The sequence below is a fragment of the Mirounga leonina genome, unplaced genomic scaffold (genome assembly GCF_011800145.1).
Source record: "Mirounga leonina isolate KUSES-001 unplaced genomic scaffold, KU_Mleo_1.0 Mir_55, whole genome shotgun sequence".
In the NCBI taxonomy this organism is placed as follows: Eukaryota; Metazoa; Chordata; class Mammalia; order Carnivora; family Phocidae; genus Mirounga; species Mirounga leonina.
The window spans coordinates 10,219,632-10,244,082 of NW_023270816.1; the positions used below are offsets into that span (position 1 = coordinate 10,219,632).

General features: G+C 46.9%; 1 protein-coding gene across 3 annotated transcripts in view; it reads left to right on the forward strand.

Moving 5' to 3' along the window:
• Positions 1–24,451, forward strand: part of LOC118001898 (SPARC-related modular calcium-binding protein 2) — a 157,065-nt gene that overhangs the window by 89,853 nt on the left and 42,761 nt on the right. For all 3 annotated transcript variants that reach the window (XM_034992075.1, XM_034992073.1, XM_034992074.1), the window contains exon 8: positions 23,399–23,585. In XM_034992075.1, coding sequence (XP_034847966.1) covers positions 23,399–23,585 — 187 coding nt within the window. The remainder of the gene's footprint in view (positions 1–23,398; positions 23,586–24,451) is intronic.

Genomic DNA, 24,451 nt, shown 5'->3' on the forward strand with positions numbered 1-24,451 from the left:
TTGGGTGAGTAGTATAGAGCTTTGCTAGCCCTACACTATTTCTACCAGCAAATCTTTCTTCCAAATGGGACAGAGTTGAAGTTTTCGGTGGAGTCTCTGGGTTGTGCAGCTATCACCATCTAATTTTAGAACATTTCATCATACCAACTAAACCCCAAGCCCCATATCCACTAGCAGTCCCTCCCCTTGGCCACCCCAAGCCCCGGGTAACACTAATCTACTTCTGTCCCTGTAGATGTGCTCACCCTGTGCATTCACACAGGTGGAGTCAGGCCGGGTGTGGGCTCTCGAGCCTGGCTTCCTTCCCTCAGCGTGCCGGTCATGAGGCTCACCCGAGCTCTCGCAAGTGTCTCCATGCCATCCCTGGTCATGCCTGAATAATGTTCCATGGAGTGGTGACCCACATCTTATGCTTCCCTTCATCAGCTGATGGACATTGGGTTGCTTCCGCTTTTTGGCAAATGAACAAGGGTGCTCTGATCTTCTGTGTGTGCATTGTTGGGTGAACGTAGTTTTCCCTCCTTCGAGTGCCTAGCTGAGAGTAGAATTGCTAGGCCGTACGGTGACTCTGGACTGAACGTCTGTGGGAACTGCCAGAGTCAGTGTACTGATTTGGATCCTCAGGAACGCAGGAGGGTTGCAGTTTCTCCTCATCCTCTCCAGCACTTGTTACTTTCCATTTTTTAGGACAATTACAGCCGTTTGGTGATGTGTGCTGTCTCGTACTATTACAGTTTTGACTCACCTTTCCATAGTAACTAAAGACGGACCCTTTCATGTGCTTATTGGCGACTTGTGTATCTTCCTTGGAGAAACGTGTATTCAAATCCTGTGAGCATTTTAAATATTTGGTTATTGGCCATTTTATCACTGAGTTGTTAGACTTCTTTATGTTTTCTTGATTCAAGTTTCTTATCAGATACCTCATTTGCAAATATTTTATCCTGTTCTGTGACTTCTTTCTCGATGGGCTCCTTTGAATCACGAGGGCTTTTATTTCTGATGAAGTCCCTTTCATCTGTTTTTCTTCTGTTGGTCGTGCTTTGGTCCTGCCCTCAGGAAACCGTAGGAGTTGAGCCCCGTCCGGGGAAGAGAGCAAGCTGCAGCTACCCCTGGGGCTCCCGGGAGACGCCCCACACCCTGATGTGGCCGCAGGAGCAGCAGGCCTCACATGTGCGCCCACATGCCTGCGCATCTTCCTCTTACCTGAGATTAACCCGAACCTTGAGGTTAATCCCGCTGGATAATTTCCTCCCTTTGCTGTGAACAACTTCTTCTCTTCCCTTTCTTCTTCCTCCACCCCCCCCTCCTCCTTCTTCTTTAAAGTAAGTGAATCTGGTTAGAAGTTACACCAACAGGAACTCTGAATAAGGGAAGAGTAAGAGGAAATGCTATAAAAGAAAAAAAAAAAAAACCATTAAGTTTTGCATGGTACAGACTTACCCTAATTCACATTTAACCTGCTATTGCACATGTGATCTGTCCACCTGCCCTCAGTAAATACACTTCCCTGGGCTCGGCCTTCGTGTAGCTCACCTTAGTGGAGAAAGTTTCCTTGGGCTTTGTTCAACAATCAGATGTTAACACAGTCTGTTTGTCTGCGAGGCCTGTCATAACGAAACCCCACAGAGTTTCTCTCTGTCCCGGAGGCTGGGAGTCAGGTGCAGCAGAGTGGGCTCCCCACGAGGCTCTCCTCCTGGGCGTGCAGACGGCCACCTTCCCTCTGGTGCTCGTGTGGCTTTTCCTCTGCGGGTGCACGCTCATGGGCTCCCTTCCTCTTCTTGTGAGGTCCCCAGCCAGATCACGGCAGGGCCCCACCCCCATGGCCTCCTTTAACCTCAATCAAAACCTCCTTAGAAGGTGATTATATTAGAAACCCTATCTCTAAATATAGTCACATTGGGGAGCGGTTGGGGCTTTAACATATGAATTTGGGGGGGACACAACTCAGTCCAAAACATATAGGATTATTTTAGTGTGACTTGCATTTGGATGTTTTGCACCAAAAGCAAAACCTATTGGTAAAAAGGCTCAGCATGGAGGTAAAATTCACCCCTGGATTGTCTCCTGTTGATGTACATCTTCAACCACACCTCTTCATCCTTCTCTCTGTGGTCACCCTAGATGCTTAGTATCTTTCTGTGAAGAAGTTCCTTTACAACAGGAATGACTTTGTGGTCTGTAAAGAAGAATGATTCTAACAATCGTGCACCTGGGTACGAGCGTCCTCTTTGAGCCACAGTGACATGGATGAAGACAAAGTTGACAATTTCCCCCAAATTTAGCTTTTGCTTTCATCCCCACAAATATTTTGTATAAAATAACTATTTTCAATTGGTGACCCCCCCCCCGATTTTTGTGAAAACCAACCAAGTACAGTTCACGTCAACTAAGAAAAAGTTCACGTACTTTATGAAGCTACCGAAATGTGTCGGCCACTTAAGCCAGTGGCGACTTTCTCCAAATGCTCCCGTATCCCCACACTGGCCCTTGATGTGTGAGCTGTTGATGACACACAACTTCGGTACAATTCTCAGTAATACCTGCTGTGGGTGAAATGCAGCATCTGAGATTTTAGCACAGATCCTTGCAATAGATAACCAGCCTTTACTTTGCACATTTGTGGGTTTAGTCATTGAATAATTGTGGGTTTAATTTTAGTTTCAGAAATGAAATTTCTAGTTCAGCTAAAGGTGTGAAAGGAATTGCCAACTTTACCGTCAGTACTCGACTCGGCCGGTGCAGAGCGAGACCGCCCAGGACGCGGGGCGGTGCGCGGGGTCGGTCCTGCCAGAAGGCGCACCTGCTGGGCGCGTGTTGGGGAGACGCGGGGAAGAGGCTGGTGACACACAGCAGAGTCTTCATTCCCACGTAGGACTCGACAAAGAATGGAAAGAGAAGGAGCTCTCTCTAACCACATTCCTGCTACTCACCACTGTTTGACCTTAGCTTGGGAAGCGAGGTTTCCAAGATTCGTCCTGGCCAGTGGCCGTGTTTTCTCTCTTGCCTGGAAACTTGGAAATAAGTTTGTTTTCATGTTTTGTGTTACCCTGCCACAAGAGAAAGGAGGATGTTTTCTTCATTTTGGAAGTTAGTTTTTGAAACAAACAAAAAAAAAAAAAGAAAAGAAGAAAGAAAACATTTTCTCTAAAATGCTTGGTTGGGAAGAGAGTTTTTTATTAGCTCAAGATTTTTTTTAATTTGAAGCATGTTTCAGTCGTGATGTGTTCTCATGATTGCTGAGGTGTTGTAGCTAAAGCCATTGCTTCAAGTTTTGAGATAACCGCTTGTTACAACAAAGCTGCACAGGAAGTGGGGTTATGGGATGCAGCACCTGTCAGTAGATCACTTTGAACAAACACCTTTTCATGTGCTTATTTGACTGCTGGGTGTCTTTTCTCTGGTGGGGTGTCTGTTCAGGGCTTTTGCCCATTTTTTCAAGTTGTCTTCTTATTGTTGAGTTTTAAGTGTTCTTTATGTCTCTTGGACACCATCTTTTATCCGATACATGTTTTGCACATATTTTCTCTCTGTGGCTTGTCTCTTCATTCTGCCAACGTGTTGTTTGCAGGACAGACGGTGTCTGTCCTGATGAAGTCCAGGCTATCAGTCGTCTCTTTCATGGCTCACACCTCTGTCTCATCCAGAGTCTTCACCAAGCCCAAGGTCATCCAGACTTGCTCTGTGCTATCTCCCAGAAATTCTATAGCTTTACATTTTACATTTCATCTGTGATGTATTTTGAGCTCATTTTTGTGAAGGGTGGAAGGTCTGTGTCTAGACTCATTTTTTGCCTGTGGACGTCCAGTTGCGTCTTTGTTGAAAAGACGGTCCTGATCCCCCCACATTGTCTTTGCTGCTTTTTCACACTTCAGTTAGGTGTATTTGTGGGCATCTCCTTCTGGCCTCCAGAACAGTGCTGAGACATAAAAATGTGGAGAAACCGGCAATGGGGTGAGTAGTTGGCTGGGAATGGGATTGATGGTAAGTAAAGGCCTCAGAAGCAAGGATGGGGAGGTTACTTGTTGAACAGGAAGCTGCTGTGGAGATGCAAGCTCTCGGCCACGCTCTCTTCTGAATAAGCTGAAAAATCCTGACGGAGGGGTCCCAGTGGGTCCCAGGATGCTCCCCGCTCCCCACGACTCACAGCTTTGCTGCCCACGTTCAGTCGTGGTCTTTGCTAGAGGAAGCCCACCCTCCCCAGCGTCCCTGATGGGCTGCCGGCTGTGCTTCTGCTCCTCGGCGATGTGCCCCATGTTGCAGGCATAAGAAGCGCTGAAATACGTTCTGTGGCGTGAGGTGGGGCGGCACCTACAATGGGCATTGTTCCCATCAGGACATGTAGGGTGTTTGCAAACCTGGCAGAAGGGCTCCATGTGACTCCAGAAAGAATAATTTGCAAAGAACATTTAAGGCGAGGAGACAATTGAAGATAACATAATTCTAGTTAGTATTTTAAACACTCTGTCATAGATGGAAAATGTAACACTGCTATTTTTGGTGGGAACATTTCTAATGCTTCCTTGCATTTATTTCTGCCTTATTTACATATTCTTGGCAGGGTATTCTTTTGGAAATCTTTCTTCTTTTCTCTCTTCATGCCTTCATCTTTCCCAAGAGCATCTTGCTTGTGGGGACGTTCACCCCTCACTTTGGTGTGTCTCTGAATGGGGGGCAGGGAAGTTCAGGGCATGAAGCAGAACCCCTGTAGCAACTCGTTTTTGTTGGCAGACCCCACATGGGCTGCTCTTTACTTCACCTGCAAGTGGGCTCTGCCTGGGAGCATCTGGGCCTGTGTTTAGACTCGCAGTTGGAAACATTTCTTGCTTACTACAAAATTTTCAAGTGTTTATTATAGGAAATATTGGCACAGAGGAAAATAAAACAAAATAACTTGTGAATGCCTAATCCAGTGATAACTGGGGGGTACAGCATCCTCATCTGCATGTGCCATGCTTGGACTTCGCAGGTGACACTGAGCATTTTCCGCGCCCCCACACATCGTTCCGCCGTGGGACTTCTTACGGTCCAGCCACAGTCATCCCTGTGAGTGGGGAGACGCAGGCCTCGGGGCTGGTCTGCTGAGTCTGCATCTTGCGGGTCCAGGAATCTGAGGCTTTATAATGTTCTCCAGATGATGGTTTTGCACAGTATACTTGGGAGATGCTTTTCCATGGTATTATTTTCATGGCTTTATTCCACATCATTGTATGATGTGACACAGTTTACTGAATCCATTTCTCAAGAGAAGATTCTTATACTGATGTTAATATTTTGGTATTATTAACAATTCTTTAAGGAACAAATTTCTTTTTTTAAAAGATCTTATTTATTTGAGAGACAGAGAGCACAAGCGGGGGTGGGGCAGAGGGAGAAGCAGGCTCCCCGCTGAGCAGGGAGCCCCAGGATCATGACCTGAGCCGAAGGCAGACGCCTAATTGACTGAGCCCCGCAGGCGCCCCAGGAACAAATTTCTTGATCCATTGTCTGCACATTTGTGATTATGTGAGTGGGAGACACTTCCTGAGGATTCCTCACGCTCTGGCTGAAGGAGACGCATGTTTTCCGAGCTCTGGATGCCCGTAGCACGGCCTCTGGACCATTTACTCCTGCGTAAACGGTGCGTAAACGCTGGTGTGCAGGAGCGGTACCTGGAATCACATCAGAGTACAGTTTCTGGTTCGCTGTGGGGGTGGGGACCTGCATCCCTGGTGGGCCCCCAGGGGACGCCCACGCTCCCGGCGCTGGGACCCCAGTTGGCGTGGTCAGGCTGGGGAGGCAGCAAGGAGGGTGACTATTTGTCTCACTGCTTCAGCAGCGAGCACTGACGTACAAAGAGGCAGTGTGGACCGTTTGCTGCATGTCCTGGTTTCCAGCTCAAGGGGCTTCGGGCTCACTCCAGGTTGTGGGGCCCTTGCCCCCTCCCCGTCTCTGCACCTGCTTCGTTATCAAGCAGCCCTTCTCCATGTGTGGGCTCTGGTGGCTCCAGGGTTTTCCGACCATACTTCCAGAAATCTAGTGGATTTTTTTTTTTTAATGGAAATCCCAGAAATTATTTTCAACTGACAATCTTGGGTCACCTGTCCAGCCCTGAACCAGTCTGGGGTGGAGGGATAGGGCATGCTCACTGGCTGTGCTGGGGTCCCTTGCCGGAGGCGGGGAGAGGGTGGCTGTGGGTGCCCACTACACGGGCTGACTGCTGGGGGAGTGGTCCCCTCACCCTACAAGACTAGGAGGGGGTGCCTGGAAAGGAAGCAGCCATCACCAGGGGCTCTGGGGCCTCTTCTCCGAAGACAAGCTGCTTCTGTGGGGTGACCAATGTGCCCCCCACGCCCTGCAGCTGAGAACCGGCCCAGGCTGGGGAAGCGGTGCTGGGGGTCACGGGGCTCACGGCAGGATGGGCGGGGGGAGAGTGGGATGGGTGACTGCAGACCTGAGTGTCAGCAGGACAGTTTGGGCAGCAGGGAGGGGACAGGAGACATAAGCGCGCAGGACTACGGCGTGAGGAGGTGATGCATGCCCTGTGCACTCAGACTCCCTCAAACTGCAGGACTCAGAAGAGTGGGAGCACTCTGGAGCGTGCGAGTCAGCGACATGCAGCCCTGGGCACGGGCAGATGAAGGGGACAGATGGGTTCTGGAATGTTCCAGCTGAGTGTTTAGAGCTCAGGTTTGCTCCTGAGCGCGTCAGACTCTGTGCCCCTCACTCAGGGAAATTGTGTGGCGGCCCGGGCACGAGAGGCAGAGCGCAGCTCTCACCGCTGGTCTTGGCTTCCCTGACGGCCGTGAGGCTGCGCTCCGTGGTCTGTCGCTGCAGACGCCAGGAGGGCTCTGCTTTCCTAACCACCCAGGCGCCCCGGGCGCGATGCGCGTGTGAAGGCGGCCAGGAGGCCGGCGGCTGCCCTTTGCATCCCCTGGAGCAAACGTTGCCTTATTAGGGGCCTCGGTGCCAGACTTGCCTTTTCCTGTGCACTGGGATCTGCAGAAGTTAAATATTTAGACTCAGCTCTGTGTGAACACTTCTGCCAAAACGTGTGTTTAGGTTCTCTCCCCTTGTCAGGGAGAGCGCGAGTGCATGGTCCTCTGGCCTCGCTGGAGGGTGAGCGTCTGGGGGAGGTGAGTAGAAGGGGCTGGGTGGGGGGGCCGGGCCCAGCCGTGACCCCCGGGGGCCAGCCCAGCAGGGTCAGTCGTCACGAGGATGGGACGGGTGGTCCACGAGCTCCCTAATTCTTCGGCATCACGTCTAAACACAGTTGTTCTGTGACTGGAAATGAATGTAGGTATCAGGTCACAAAATGAACATCAGATGTGTGTTTTCGATTCGCCTTTGATGATCGTCTTTCCCTCCTCGGTTCCGAGTGTGTCTGCTAAGGTCCCCACACTTGGGGCATGGCTGGGGTGAGGGGGCAGAGCCGCCTCTGCCGGGATGTGGGGACCCTCCCCACAGCAGCGGGAGGACCGCATGGACCCGCGAAGACCTGCCGTTCGTTGCCCCTGACGAGGAAGATGGAGAAGCCCGTCGGAGGCTGGGTGTCTTCCCGAAGAAGGCAGAGCCAAGCCGACGGCCTGGCTTCGCTGAGGAGAGCAAGACACAGGCAGAACCATTTGAACCAGCCATAAACATTGAAAAATAAACTGCTGGGCAGTGTGAGGCCTTCCCTGTGGCCGAGGGAAACCTGCCTGGGCGTTGGGCCGGCTCCCCTGGCTGCTGCCTGTTTGGGGACACACAGCTCGATAATCTGGCTCCTCCTCGGCCGGCGACCTCCAGAACTACCCGCCTCCCTCTTCGGGATGGCGGCCCTCCTGCGAGGCTGCCCCGTCTCCAGCTTGTGGTTCTGTCCAGGGACCGCACTCGAGCGCTGTGACCTCACTGATCTCAGCTCTCCAGGGCCTGACACAGCCAGACCTTCGACGCCTGGGGGCCGCGTGCCCACAGACCAGCCAGGCAGCAGGTGCGGGGCTCCCCCGCGTGGCCCACGTGTGGGTCAGGCTGAAGCTCTCAGACTGTCCTGTGGGGGGACAGTGGTCTCCACATACACGGCTGTGCTGAGCAGCTAGACGGGTGCGTGGAGCGGGCCTGGCCGGTCCCAAACATTCCACAGATTCGCCGTTATTAGAAGAGTCCATAGACACATGCCCAGCGCAAGGATCTTCTCCTCAAATAACTTAAATTGGTGGGCTAATGCAGCATTCTCACTTTTTAGCGTAAGAACCTGTACATTCTTAAACCTTATTGGGGACCCCAAAGAGCTTTTCTTAACCTGGGTTGTAGCTACGGATATTTATGGTCGGTGTTAAAGCTGACAAGTGTTTACTACCTGAGGACACAGCCTGTCTGTGTCACCACAAGTCACTTGTGAGAATCAAAAAGCAAAGGACACGTTGATATTTTACAGAAACGCTTCTGACCCCATGGATCCCCTGGGGGCCCTGGGGCCACATTTTGAGAACCGCTGCTCTAGAGCAGGGACAAGACGTGGACACATCACAGGCAAACAGAGGAGTCCTGTCTGTGTGGAGAAACACGCGGACAAGCTGAGTACAGTGGGAGGTCAGACAACGCAAGTCCCTTGCTGGTGCAGAGAATTAGGGGAGTTCCCCTGAGGACATGGGGCAGAGGTGAAAGAAGAGACTCATCAGCCTGAGGCCCATCTTGGACCCACACATGTAAGCTTCCATCCCTAATGAGAATTCTTGGCTCCTCGCCCCGAACGTCTACATTCAGGCCATTTAGATGCTTCTCCAAAAGCAAGTAGGGGGATGCACGTTATGTGCAGAGCCGGAAGGGCCCTTTCTAAAGGTTTCCGAGAACAAAGAAACCCTGAAAAGGAGATTCCAGCCTCTGTATCCTTGGAGATACTTGTGTTGAAATGGCCATTTGCCCTTTCAAATCTGTCCATGTTTAAAAAAATATCTTGGGGCCAAAGTCCAGTTAGGGTGTCTTACTCGATCTGAGCGCCTCTGTTTCCATCTCCTCAAGAGCTTGCTGGCACTTAAACTTCATGACGTTTAGTTTTCTCCCCTCTTGCCCCAGTTACATAAATGCTTCTGGTTTCAATTGCGTTAGCTCTCTTGGGTCCAGTGAATAGAAAAGTGACTGAAGAATGTCAGAATTTCTCACGGAGCCAGTCTCAGAGGAGAGGACCTTATACATGTGTTCTGGCCTCCCTGAGGTTGCCAGTGGTTGCCTGTGGCTGGGAGGCATCGCTGGCCTGCCGCTGGCCCTGGCATGCCCGCCAGCCACCCCTAGTGGTCATCAGCTGGTTGTCATGGCATGAATGGTGCTCAGATCTAGCTTAGGGTCAGGAGCAACTGTGCGACAAGGCCATGGACAGAAAGTTGGACAAGGGCACAGATGTGATGACACAGTAGTGCATTGTGGATGGAGTGGATCCCTGCCTGTCCTGTGAGCTGAGCCCAGGACTGAGAGGCCAGCTTCTGGGAGACCACAGCTGACTCCACTGGCTCAGTCTTTTCAACCACATTTTGGGCTCCCGAGAAAGTGGAAGTACGTCGCCTCGGGATTAACAGCTTGGCTTGTGTCCTGCTTCCACCATGACTTGTTGCATAGCCTCAGGAAGCCACTGAACTTCCCTGCACCTGTGTCCATGAGGGGAACTCGTGAGGGGTTTCAGTGCTTATTGCAGAGGTGGTTAGGATGGAGGGAAATTACCAGGTGCTGCTGGTGGCTGCACTCTGGGTAGAATGGTCTGATTCGTGTGCCAGCAGTGCTTGAGTGGAGCTGAGGGGGCCTGGGCGAGTCATGAGGATCCTCACCTATAAGGTGGAATGAGAACAGTTTCTGAACTGAGTACCCATGAGTATCTATGACCAGGTATGAGCGTTCTGAGTATCCATGGGTATCTGTGAATATGTGTGAGTGTTCATCAGTATCTGGGATCATCCGTGAGTACTCATGACTATCTGAGTGTCTGTGAGTACCCTTGAGTATCTATGACCAGGTATGAGCGTTCATGAGTATCCATGAGTATCCATGAGTATCTGTGAATATGTGTGAGTGTTCATCAGTATCTGGGAGTATTGGTGAGTACTCATGACTATCTGAGTATCTGTGAGTACCCATGAGTATCTATGACCAGGTATGAGCGTTCATGAGTATCTATGAGTATCTGTGAATATGTGTGAGTGTTCATCAGTATCTGGGATCATCCGTGAGTACTCGTGATTATCTTTGAGTATCTGTGAGTACCCATGAGTATCTATGACCAGGTATGAGCGTTCATGAGTATCCATGAGTATCTGTGAATATGTGTGAGTGTTCATCAGTATCTGGGAGTATCTGTGAGTACTCATGATTATCTTTGAGTATCTGTGAGTACCTGCCTGCTTCTCCCTCTCCCACTCCCCCTGCTTGTGTTCCCTCTCTCGCTGTGTCTGTCTGTCAAATAAATAAATAAAATCCTAAAAAAAAAAAAAGAAAAGAAAACTTTGAAGTTGCCTTTCACTGTGGATGAACCCTCCGAAGACACTGGGGACACAGGGAAGATAGAGAGAGGTCAGATGGGAAGGGATGTGATTGAGGATCGTTCAGCATCAAGGGGCTCTGAGAGCCAGCTGAGGCAGCTTGTCCTTGTCGTGGCTCCGGGGCTGCGCTTTCCTCCTCTCTCAGGGGCCTTCGCCTCATGTTTCAGATTGGGAATGACTTCTAGATCTACAGTTATTTGAGTCTGGGTCTGTTGCTATGGGAAATAAATATGGGAAAAATAATCGGGATGGACACCTGTGGTCACTATTTTCTTTCCAAAGAAACCTGATCCATGAATTGCATCCAAATCTTTATTTTTTTGGAAACATGAGTTTGGCCGTGGGCTTCCCATATTGTCTGTTTACTGTTGGCGTTTCTAGAGAGGGCAGCGAGAGGTGGGGGCACCGTGGTTGGTGCGTGGGTTTATGGGCCATAGCCTGAGTATGGATTCCCACTCAGCTTTTCCTAGCTTTGCCATCTGGAGTAAGCCATAAACCTTTTCAGAACCTCCCTTTGTTTTGTTGGTAAAATACATGATGGGAATATATATCCCTCATTCTGTTATTACTAGGATTCCAGGAGAATACGCAGAAGCTGAGTTCCATGCCTGCAATGTCTGTAAATATTAAGGCAATGATCCTGGATTAAAAGCTAATCTGAAAAACCTCCCTTTGGAATTAAATAGCATGACTGGTCACAAATACGTGCGGCTCATGAGCAAAGCCTTAGCATTGTGACTCCCATTTGGTATCTTCCTGAAAGTGGACCTGTGGATAATTATACTCCATTCGTACTGTAAGTTTCAAGGTCTCCCTTGGCCCAATCTGCCATTTCTAGAAAATCAAATTGTAAGGGTGCATTTCTTTTTATTCCATTTTTTTATTTTTTGCCTTCTTTGATCAACTGTGTTGTATAGTTAAAATGAAAACCACAAAAATTCCATGACTGATGAAGACAGTATGAGTAAAAAGCAGGGATTCAATTCTAAGAAAATATGGAAACCACTCTGATACATCTGTGACAGATGAAAATATATGCCTGTTTTAGCATTATCTGGTAACTTGTCAGAAATGCAAATCACTCAGCTCACCCCAGACCAGCACTTTGGGGTCCTGATGGCTTGGTTCCAGTCCAGTCTCAGCCACTCGTTACCTAGACTGGGAAAATGATTTATCTTCTCTGATTCAGTCACTGAATTTGTAAAATGATGACAATAATCCCGCCTCATAGAATTAACATGTAACTAAGGAAGTTAATACATGAAAAATTCGTAGTCCTACATATCCACTAAATGTTATCAACTATCAATCTCCAGTCTCTGCTCACGTGCAAAATTCACATGGTTTTTATAAGTGGGATTCTACTGAACAAACTGCTTTTTATTTTATCTCTGAAATACTTGTATATGTGAAGTCCTTTTTAAACTTCAAAATACTTCACAGACCTCCCTTTATGTAGCAGTGAAACTTGCAATATCCACAAGTTAGACCATATATATTCACACAAAGCAGTGTGTATGCAGTATTATGAGAGTACCTTACATTTTATGAGCCCCAGTGGCACTTATATACACTTTAAAACAATAGAACAGAGGTGAGAGGCTCACTGATCCAGTGTATTGACCGGATCAGTGTGCATGTACACCTGAGTGCTTCAGGAGGTAAAGTGGGGTATCCTTGGCCTTCCCAAGAACAGTGGTCTAGACACACCTTTAATTGGGCCTTAGTCATTTATTGCATTTGTGCTAAATCATCTATGTATTTTTATCTGGGCTTACTAATATTTGCAGGGTTTACTACTTCACCCCACATGTATCTTGTAGCCTCAGATTGTAAGGCCTCATTATCTCTGGTAGGTAAGGAAATGTAAGATAAGCTGGTCCTCTATTCAAGAGCTTGCCACCAGGGTTCTTAAAGCACAAATATGATCAGAGCAGTCTTTAAAATTCTTATAAGGCTTTCCATGCTTGTGGAAGTCCCTCAACTTGGCCCAGGAGCCCCCCCAGGTGAGGTCTCTGCTGCCCTACATGTCCACTTGCTGCCGTGGACCCTCCCCCCGTGGTCCCGTATCGTCACGTGTAGCTCCGCGCCTCCTGTACTGTGTTTGCTGAGCACAGGTCTGCTCAGTGAGCATGTCATTAACTGTGTGCACATTAAAAGCAAGGGTCATGAGCTAACAAGGGGATGTGACAAAATGCTTGGAGTAAAATATTTGGTATCTTAATTAGGAATATTTTTTGAGAGAATTCTGAATATGGAGGAGATGCAAAAAAATGGGAGATACTGGTTTTGGAAGCTTACACTGGAATGACTGTTGTATAGAGAGCTACTGGTTCATGACAAATAACCCCAGGATGTTTGTGGCAATAAATGATCAGTGTTTGTTTCTCATGCACTGATCTTGGCTGGGCTCTGCTCCACATGTCTCATTCTCCTTGCTTGAGTGGGAAAATGGGAATGTTCTTCTTGGAGCAAGAGCTAGGAAAGCAGGTCCAAACACACACACCTGCCGAGCGCCAGCTTGCTTGATGCTTACAGACATCCCACAAGCCAGGTAGTTCACAGAGTAGAAGGCTCCCTGCCAGTGTGGGAAAGCTGCAGAAACTCTGCTGATAGGGAGGGAGGAAGGATGGGCCAGCAAGGCCATCTATTGATTCCTGAAGTTAGTGTGCAATTATCCTGAGTGGGAGACCCGGGAGGAGCTGAGACACCATCAGGGATGAGTGTGGGAATCAGCTGAGGAAACAATGCCTTCCCAGCCTCCCAGGCTGTGGTTGAAGTGGTAACTGGGACTTGGCAGAGCTTTCAGAGGTAAACAAGCACGTCCATGCACGTCAGAGCAGTGCTGCAGGCCTGTGAACACTTGGGAGTTGGGCCAACCAATAATAATGAGATTGCGGGCCAGCAGAGGACACTTACAGACGACACCGAGGACCATACGGGGGAAATGAGGAGGAGGGGTCGATGCAGGGGTTGTTTATGTGACACATCGGACCAGACAGGAAAATTGCTTCTAACCTGGGGGCTCTTACAGAACAGATTCACACCAAAGTTAATCAGGGTCCTTTGGACATGAGACCCAGCAGAGTTTCTGCTGGTCTTATTCATGCTTTTAATGGAAACTCTCTTTAACCAAGTAAGTCAGTACTTGGAGGCCCAAGAGTTATTATGGACAAAGTTAACACTACAGGTCTAGAGTCCCACTCAGCCTGTAGATGCTCACGTCCTGTTCTTTATGCCATATTTCATGCTAAGAGTTCTTTGTTTTGTAGCATGTATAGATAATGGGACACCAAGTCCTACTGGAAAAAGGAAGGAAAAGACTAAACACTCATTAAGCACCACTTCCTGGGGACTGGCTGTGGGCTTTCACATGTATTTTCTACATCACTGATTCAAGCCACTATCCATCATAAGACAGACCAAAAAAAGGAGGAACATGCTGCCATTTAAATTGTGACCAATATTTTCTCATATCTTAGAATTCCTATTTTATTCTTATTTTAAAAACTTTTTTTTTACTTAAAAACTCATTTAAGTTTTTTTTTTTTTTTTTTTTTACTTAAAAACTCATTTAAGTATTGTTTTGTTTATTGAGGAAATTATATATAGTGAGATGCACAGACCAGTGAGATGTGTTTGGTGAGATGAGCTTTTACAAGTGGGAATGCCCATGTAACTCATACTCCATCAAGACCAAGATGGTCTCCATCACATGGGCAAGCTCCCTCAGGCCTTTCTGGGTCAGTGCCTTCTCAGAGGTAACTCCTGTTTTGAATTCCATTATTCCATTATTCTGTGTTACTTTTACCTGGGCTAGAGTTTCATATAAATAGCATAATGTACTATGTATCCCCTTGTTTCTTTTTTTTTTAAATATTTTATTTGTTTGTTCATGAGAAACAGAGAGGCAGAGGCAGAGGGAGAAACAGGCTCCTTGGGACTTGATCCCAGGACCCTGGGATTATGACGTGAGCTGAAGGCAGATGCTTAACTGACTGAGCCACCCAGGGGCCCAGAGCTTCCTAGGACTTTGATAGAAATTGTGTTGAAACCACAGAGCAATTTGGGAAGAATGAACATTGTAACATCACTGAGTCTTCTGACCCACGAACATGGTACATCTCTTTCCATTTGTGTTGGCCTTTCATTTTCCTCATCAGCGCTTTTTCAATGTCTTGCACATCTTTTCATAAATTTATTTCATGTTTTTGATGTTATTGGAAATGCCATTTAAAAATTTTATCTTCTAGTTATTCATTGCTACTACATAGAACGACAGGTGATTTTGTATATTGACATTATACATTGAGACTTCACTATATTCACTTATTAAATCTAGCAGTTTTTTTCTTTGTAGAGGTTTTAGATCCTTCTTACATGCATAATTCTATCTCATGTGATTAAAGAAGGTTCTACATTTTTATTTCCAATCTTTCTGTGTTTCTATTTCTTACCTTTAATGCCTTGCCTACGGTACCCAGTGTAATGACAAATAGAAGTGGTGAGTCTATTTCCAATCTTAGAATGAAAACGTTCAGTCTTTTATCATTAAATCTGATGTTAGCTGTGGGTTTTTAAAATATATGCTTTTTAGCAGATAGAGAAGGTTTTCTTCTAATACCAGTTTTCTGGGAGTTTTGCCATTTAATTGACAAAGTGGTTCACCTTAATAAAAGTGAACACCTAAATTTTCTTTGCCTAAAAATGGATAGTTTTACTCTAACTGAAAACATTTTAATGTAGGGCATAATGTTATTAAAATATCTGAAAGAGTTACTGAGTATTATTTCTAGTATTTTAAATAGTCCCTTCAATTTTGCAAGACACCTTATCCTTCTTTCTAAATACACTCATGTATTATTCCATTAGCTCCCCTGACCATCTTATGAGGAGTTACACTGGTATGATACCATTTGGCAGATGATTCCTGTAATTCCCATGACTTCCCTAAAGCTGTAGGCCAGATCAGACTAAATGGAGTCTTGACTCTGTGTTTCTCCTTATCTTGTTTAATCTTCTCCATTTCATGTTACGCAGCCTGCCATATTTTCGGAAGGATTCCCAGAGATTTAAGTAACAATGCTGACTTTGAATCTTAAATTTGCTGAATTGCCTCTTCATTTATAGAAATAAATTAGATGAGAGTAAATAGAATATAGAATCTGTCAGTATAAATTAGATATGAGTTAATGTAAATACAATGAGCAAGAACGATTAGGGTAATGGATAGGCACACTTTCAATACCTGCAAATAGCTTCTGAAGAACTCCAAGGGTATTGGTTACTATTAAATAACCATTTTATGGAATTCTTTATTAACAAGGTATATCTTAGAGAACAGAATGTTCCAAGAGCAGATTATTGTATGGATAGAGGGGCACAGCATCCCTTAACAAAAAACAACAGTACCAACCACCCAACCAGCCAACAGCTGGGCAGCACTCTCCCCAGCAACACAAACAATAGCAACTCCATTGTGGAGGATTTGGGACCAGGAGTGGAGTCCTTGCAAAGTGTACAGATAACTAAGAACGGAACAAGGGGGAAACAGAGTCAAGAAGAAGTAACTAGAACCTCGTGATGAGCTGCAGGTGTCAGAATTTCGTGTCTATGGTGGTGGACTTGCGGACGGGCAAAGACATAGTTTCAAGTATCTTAGCTTTTTAAGGAGCTTTTCAGGATTCTGTGCCTGTTGGAAAGTGAACAATGGAACCCTAAATATTAATGTGAAACTCTTAGGAGGTGAGCTAGGCAAAAGAACTTGACATATGCAGCCTGCATATTCTTGAAATGTAGCCAAACCCAAAGGTCTCTTTTTGTTTCTTTTGTTTGTTTGTTTTGTTTTTAGAATGGATGTGATTTCTTTAAAAATGCTTTGGGCATCGTCATACTAAAATCAAGTGGTAGACAGTTAGTGAGATCACCAATTAAGAGGTTTTTTCCTCCCTTTAAGTTCATAAATGTCCTGCAGCTGTTTGTTATAATCTAATTTGCCCTCGGTTGTCAGATTATTTGAACACATTGTCAGACACGTTTTAAATCACCAAAATCTATTGCTAGTTTGGGAAATAAAATAATTTTTAAAATTAACTAATTTTTTCAATCCAACCGAGTTTACAGAGGTAGTTTTCTAAAAATACAGAGTTGTTAAATGATTGTAGAAATTAAAATCTGTAGAAACAAATTGGGATTGTACTCATGTTTCTAGTTTAATATTTTAATGGAAAACTATTGAGGCAGACTATCTCCAAAGTGCAAATTACCTCTCAGGAGTCTGCTCAGAACGGAGTGTGTGGCCCAGCAGGTCATGCGTCTGAGCCACGCACATAGCAAGCTCGAAGAGCCGGAGAGAGCACGGCCGCTCAGAACCATACGGCAGTAAGTGGGGTGAGCTAGGGAAGAAGTCCAATGCAATCACTGCAGTTGTGTTGAAGAGTTAACGCCTTCCCACACGGGCTCACAGGATCAGCGAGGCAGCCGATGAAGTTATTGCAAGAGCAGAACCATCTAGATTGCTGAAAACCAGTGGCCTGGATGAGAACAGATCTGATAAACTGAATGGAAGGCTGCTCTTCTGTAGAGAATGTTGGGATTTGGCGGCATGATGAATTGTGTGTGTAATGTTGAGAGCTGAGGAGTTTCCTCTATGACCAGACACAGAAAGTGCAGAACATGTAGCAGAAATACCTATCAATAACTTGAGGCTTCTTTATATATCATTACTGGGTGCGCCAGGTCAGTAGTAGGATAATGTCATGTGAACGTGGGCGTTGATGAATCCACCAATTACAGAAATATCTAGTATTTCACCATTCTGATGCTGGTATATGTGATTTTAAAAATATCTACATGCATGATATTGAATGCATCTAAATTTTCTTTTGGGCTACGAGTCTTGTTCTTCTTAATCTTTGTGTCTCTATGCCTTGTGCGTTATGTAAATCTTGCACTCGATATTGGTAACACTTTAAGTTCATATGGAACCTATCACTTTGTATGCATCACCGTGCTAAGTCACAGTCCTCCTGGGAGACAGTCAGGATGGGCGTAAATGAGGACGTGGGTTTCGATTTTTGCTGAAATTGGTCAGACGAGAGACTGTGGGACCCAGAAATGCTGGGAGCCTGACTCCGACTCCAAAACCTGACCTTTTCCCTGATGACACTGCAGGGCTCAGAACCGCCCTCCTGTCCTGTCCCCATCCCCCCACAGCTGCACTGGGAAGCTTCTACTCCCTTTCTAATTCTGCAGGAACAGGAACCTCACTTATCCCCAAGGCTCTTTTCCCCACCTCTTTAATTAGAAAACTATCCATTCAACCCAATCATCAGTTCTAAATAACATCTCAACTTTTCTTCTTCCCGTGGCATATTTCCCAAATGGGGACTCTCTTTGGGCAGTTTCTCTTGGACAGATTCAGTGACTTCTGACACATCATACCTTCCTTGGCCCTTTCTATGACCTCACATTAAAATTCCTTCTATTCGTTTTTTTTTTTTTCTTTTTCAATCTGTCTTCCTTTATACATTAACTCTTCAACATTTAGTGTAAGAGAAAATTATAGCAATAAAGCCCTGCTGAATAGGAAAGAAAACTGAAATATTTGTGTCTATTGTATTAAACTGGATATTATACTTTGAATTTTGTATGCGTTAATTATTTTATTTTCTTGCTGAGTTATTTTCCAGAATCCCAAACTTTATTTTTCTCCACTGATGGACATTCCTTGGAATGGATTAAATCTAACTTCTAATAATACCATTATTTTAAAAACCCAACTTTGGTGGCCTCTGTAACCTGATGGATCCGGCCGGCCGCAGACATTGTCACCTCCATGTCATGTTTTAGGGCGTTCGCCTGGTCACTACATTCCTCGGGCCAGGCTCTCCTTCTGAGTTTCCTTGTTTCCATCCTCACTGTTCTGTTCTCTCAGAAAAGGCCCCTCTTCCCTGTGTCCTCTTCTAATGCTTTGTGGGGTCTTATCGACATGTTTCTGGATCTTCCTCAAGACCTGTCTCTTTGGGTCCCTTTTGAAGCTGTTCTCCTGTGTGTCTCAGTGATTGAAAGCTTCCGGAATTGTGGTGAAATATTACTTACGCTGCTTTGCTCCCCATTTACCTCCATTTGTAAGTGCTTGATGTCCCTCATGGCACAAGGGGTGATTGTGCCGTCTTCCTGTGGCCCCAACGTGAGCTGGTGTAGAACCAGTGGTCAGGCTCCCTGGGGCTGGGGCCATCTTGGTGGGAAGGCCACTGTCCAATGCAGAAATCATGCTTCTGTTCAGCCTCTGTTCCCAAGGGTCGTCAGTAGTTTGTCTAAAGAAGATCTTCTTCCTCCCTTATGGCCTTCACCGACAGAAACCATAACTGCATTGCCCTAAGTTTGAATTCCCCATGTGGAGCCAGATTTACCAAATAATATGGCTTCAGTTAACGTTTCTGACCAACCAAGATGTTTATGCAAACAAGCACGGACTTCCTTCTGACTCAGCTGTACTATCTTCTGTATTTTACATTCTTGGCAAATTTTAAGAGATTGTTGATTTAATCAGTCTTATTTTGCTTATATGAATCTGCAAACATGAAGTGAAATACTCAAAAGGGACATTTCAAGAATTTCCCCTAACCATTTCTATAGGTACAGTATGTCCTTGGATGGAGCATGAAAAGTATTTTGTGCCCATATAATCACACCATAAATTCTGTTCATTAATAAAATTCCCGAAAAAGAACCAGGCGGATGCTATAATGAGTGGTGCATTTTCCCGGGGGTGCCAGCTAGAAAAGCAGTCCTCAGCACCGGCTGATTCTCCTGAGGACATAAGTCCGTCTAGTCTTGGGCTAACTACTCTGCAGGTTTCTGAAAAGCAACACCTAGCTGCCTCTGGGATGTGGCTCAACTCTGCTTTCCTTGGTGACTTCTCATGACCGTTGGTGACTTACTGGACAATGCAGCAAGAAATCAAAGCACCGTCATTTTCTTCTTGACAATTTCCAAGTTGGAGTCAGATTGAAAGCTTCTTTACGATAACCATGTAACGCATGGTTGGATTTTATTTAGGTCTCTACATATTTGATGAACAAAATCTAGAGTATACAGAATAGGACAGAACTCAAAAGGAATAAATTAAAATTTTAAAAGAATCAGGTGATGGTGTTATAAGGCATGGAGTGGCCACGAATTGTTTTTGTGTATTTAGAGGTCGCCTGCATGGGCTGTCTCGCCAGCACCTGGAACAGTGCCTGGCACAGAGGGGGTCTTCCACCAGTGTGTGTCGGACACACTGATCATTAGTGTTACTTCAGAAATCGAAACCAAATGCCAGCCCTAAGTTCGGACTGTTCAAGGATCAAAACTTTGTTGTTTAAGTTCTTAACTTACAGATAAAAGAATCTGATTCTGGGTAACTAAAGCTACAGGGAATTTATTGGAAATACTTGGAGGCCTCGCAGAGTGCAGGGCAGCTCAGACAGCTGCTCCCCGGGGTTCTGGAGTGGGTTCCGTGGTCTGGACTGCCCCAGAGACCATACACCAGCCTCCTCGATACTCACATGCCAGGCAGACAGCGCCCGAGTGGGCACGGCTGGACCCAGCGCAGGACCCTGCAGACCAGCCTCAGGGCGCACCGGCTGTCAGGTACCAGGCTGGAGCCCTGGCCGCTGGGACGGCTCTCCATACCAGGCTTTCTGTACCGCGACCAGAGCATGCACCGCTAGGAACGCGAGCTGGGCTGAGCGCCCAAGGGCCAATTTCTTCCTTCTCTCTCTTATCCATGAAAATGATTTTGGCACCTACTGTGACATTTGGATGATTCATGGGTTCTGTGATTATCCTACGAAATGTGGATCTGGACAGGTATGATGATTAATTAAGCTTCAGTCTCACTCATCCGCGTTTTCAGGAGGCTGTGTTCAGTCTAGGAGGCCATGGGAGGGAGCACACTTTTCGAGTAGGAACATGGAGGAGGATCTAAGGGGCAACATTTCTGTGTTTTTCTAGTACATATACAGAAATATATATGGCTTAAAAAAATCTAATAACGGGCACCTGGGTGGCTCAGTTGGTTAAGCGACTGCCTTCGGCTCAGGTCATGATCCCGGAGTTCCGGGATCGAGTCCCGCATCGGGCTCCCCCTTCTCTGTGGGGAGCCTGCTTCTCCCTCTGACCCTCCTCCCTCTCATGCTCTCTGTCTCTCATTCTCTCTGTCTCAAATAAATAAATAAAATCTTTAAAAAAAAATCTAATAGCATTCGTAATGTCAGTAAGGGACTGATCACAAAATTCCATGTATGATTACCCACATGTAGTACATGGAGCTGCTAGAGAAGCTAAAATCTGGATAGTTTTCCAACTATTAATATCATAACCAGGTTTATTATCTAAAAAGAAATTTACTGAGTGCCTGTTCTAGGTCAGACACTCTTTTAGTATTGGGGAGTAGTGGAAATAATAGCTAACACTTCTGAAACACGGTCTGTGGTCACGCTTTGCACGTCTAACTCTCGACCTCATGGCGGGGCTGGAAGCAGGTGCTCGTCCTCCGCCGGAGTGCAGCCCTGCTTCCAGGCTCCAGCCTCCTGGCACTGGCAAAGGAACATGCTCTTTCCCAGCCTCTCAGTGGTTTCCACCTGGCTGATGTCACATTTACAGTCATAAAATCCCTGTAAATTGTAGCTAGCTGGTTCCTAAGCAGACTAAAGCATAATTTATGGAAAGTCACTTCATAAGCAGAAAAGTGCTATAGAGATTTTTATATCAAATATATTCACTCAGTGCCTCATTCTATTTTATTTTCCTTTGTAAGGAGAAACGTCAAAGCAAACGAATGTCGTTTCTAGATGCCACAGGACAGCTCCGGGTGAGGGCGGGTGTGCTCTTGGGTGTGTGGGCCCTGGGGTGGAGAGCCGCTCTGTGGTTAGCCGCATGCGTGACCGTGAACTCAGGGCTCGGTTCTCGGCAGCTCCTCTGTGACTGGGAGGCCGGACCAGTCCCGCCTCCGAGACATGGCAGCTCTGTGACTGGCTTTGACCTCAAGCCCCCTGGGGTCAGAGGGCAAGTGGCCGTGCTTCCGGATGCTCGTTCGACCTGCTTCCTGCTCAGTGGTCCAGAGGCCACACCTGGAGAAACCCCACTCCAAAGACAAACCTGAGACACATGCCCACATTTTCTTTAAAATGTATGAGAAGGGTGATTTAATTTGCCAGTGTTAATGTTTATTGTCATGTATTTAGGCTGGAAGGATCCAGAAGAGGAACATTTGGAATATGTGGATTATTTCTAAATTATATTTAAAATCACGTGTGACTTTATAGTGAAGGATAAAGGATTCTCCATGTTTTACTTTGTTTGACTCAAACTCATTACCATCGGAGGAATACTGAGTAGATAGGACTCACTTTGTTGTGATGCTAGAGTGTGAATACCCCATGAGATACGCTTACTTGTAGAACTTTCTTTTTTTCCTCCAAATTTTAATTTAAATTCCAGTTAGTTAACATACAGTGTTACATTAGTTTCAGGTATACAATATAGGGATTCATCACTTCCATACGTCACCTGGTGCTCATCACGACAAGTGCCCTCCTTCATCCCATCACCTATTTCCCCCAATGCCCCACCCCCCTCCCCTCTGGTGACCATTGGTGTGTTCTCTATAGTTAAGAGTCTGCTTCTTGGTTTTTCTCTCTCTCTTTCCCCCCCATGTTCATTTGTTTTGTTTCTTAAATTCCACATGTGAGTGAGATCATAAGGTATTTGTCTTTCTCTGACTGACTGCTTTCATTTAGCATCATACTCTCTAGCTCCATCCCCATCATCGCAAATGCAGCAAAAAGGTTTCATTCTTTTTTTATGGCTGAATAATATTCCATTGTGTATATACCACGTCTTCTTTAACCAATCATCAGTCAGTGGACATTGGGCTCTCCCCATAGTTTGGCTATTGTTGATAACACTGCTATAAACATCAGGGTGCGGGTGTCCTCGAATTAGTGTTTTCATATCCTTTGGGTAAACACCCGGAAGTGCAATTGCTGGGTCGAGTAGTTCTGTATTTGACTTTTTGAGGAACCTCCGTACTGTTTTGCAGATGGCTTATTTAAGTCAGTGTTACACAGACGGCGTGAGACTTCCGTCGTCCCAGAGGCAGTGGGCCGCCGGCTGGCGGAGCAGTCAGACCGCGTGCTTCTGAGTTCGACGGGCTGGATCTGCGTTCTGGGCCAGCCCCTCCCTAACTGCGCGGCCTTCCCCACATGACTTGTGCATTCCTCTGTTTTCTCACCTACCAAGGGGCTAAATGAGAAAACCCATGAAATGAATGGGGGCAGTTCTCGTGCATGGACAACTCTTGCAGCTGTTTTGTTACATGAGTGTTAGATGCTGTCAGAATAACAGCAAGTGTTTCCACTGTCATTTCTAGGATTCGCTGTGCTACCTACACCCTGGGGCTGTTTCCGCCACGTGTGGCCCTGGGCTCCCCGTCTGCTGAGATGGGATTCCACTGTGCTCAGAAATAAGCCGGGCGCGTAGGCTTTCACTCCCTCTGCTTCAGCATCATCTTAAATAAAAGTTGGTGACAACATTGAAAGAAGTAGAAAATGACTCTAGGTCCAGCACTGATTGCAAAAGAGTGTTTGAAAATGCTTGCAAATGGACTCAGCACTTACAAGCCAGACTGAGACCCGGATGGCGGCTGGTGTCGTCCTGATTTTCATGCAGTCCAGTCGTGCGTCCAGAACCTGTAACGGGAATGGCCGCAGGGGCGCGTGGGCCCGCCGTGCCCTGCCTGCCTCCTGAGCTGTCTGCCCCTCCGCCTGGCCAGCCCCTGCCCCCTCCTTCCCGCTTCCCCGCAGGGGCTCCGCGTGGGACTGCCTGTGTGCTGCGTGCTCACACCTCTGCCTTTCCTCCCCCAGCGTCCTCGTGCGACCAGGAGCAGCAGTCGGCCCTGGAAGAGGCCAGGCAGCCCAAGAGCGACAATGTGGTGATCCCCGAGTGCGCCCACGGCGGCCTCTACAAGCCCGTGCAGTGTCACCCCTCCACCGGCTACTGCTGGTGCGTCCTGGTGGACACTGGACGCCCCATCCCCGGCACATCCACCAGGTAAAGCTGCACCCATGGGCCGGGGGCGGGGGACACGGGGAAGGCAGGCCCCTGTGGGTGCCGCTGACGTGGACGCCCGGCACCCAGACCTCGCCTGGCCGCTGGGCCGCGCTGGCCATGCGTGCACTCCCCTGCACGGGGGGCCCATCAGAAGCTGGAGGAGACCGTCTCCGGCGGCCGCCGGGGGCTCCTGTGTGAATGACAGCGGGGAGCCTGCAGGCTGAGGTCTTTACACCAGGTTTGCTGCTGTCGTTATTATTCCTGCAGGCTGGGATTGTGAAGGCCGGCCCGGGGATCGGCGTGGCGGGCTCTCACACATCACCTGCAGCTTCCTTGAGCTTCTGGTTTTGGCAAAGGGAGCCAAGCACCACACAGGCTGAAATGGCTTTCGGTAGCACAAAGATAAAGACGGTGTGCTAAGGCGAGAGCAGCAATCGCTGTCCGGGTCTGAGATCCAAAAATCTGTTCACTCCTGTTTTGTGTGAGTTTGAGCAAACAGTTGCATGATCACACCCAAAGCACACCAACTACTCACGGAATTTGTAAAAACATGAGTGAAGATGTGTTTGCAGTTCTTTGTTATATGAATTGATCTTTGGATGTTCATAGATTTATATAGAGTGATTTACAAATGTACAAAGATATTATCTCTCAAAAGTTATCAAATTTAGCTACTGGTTTCATCTCTAGCACCTGGGCACAGGCATTTTGACACTTTCTGAATTATTTTCCCCAATTTTTCAAGTGTGACCATGAGACATCTCAAGGAGGAGACACTCCATCCATCCATCCATCCATCATTCGCCAACGCTTCCTTCCTTCCTTCCTTCCTTCCTTCCTTCCTTCCTTCCTTCCTTCCTTCCTTC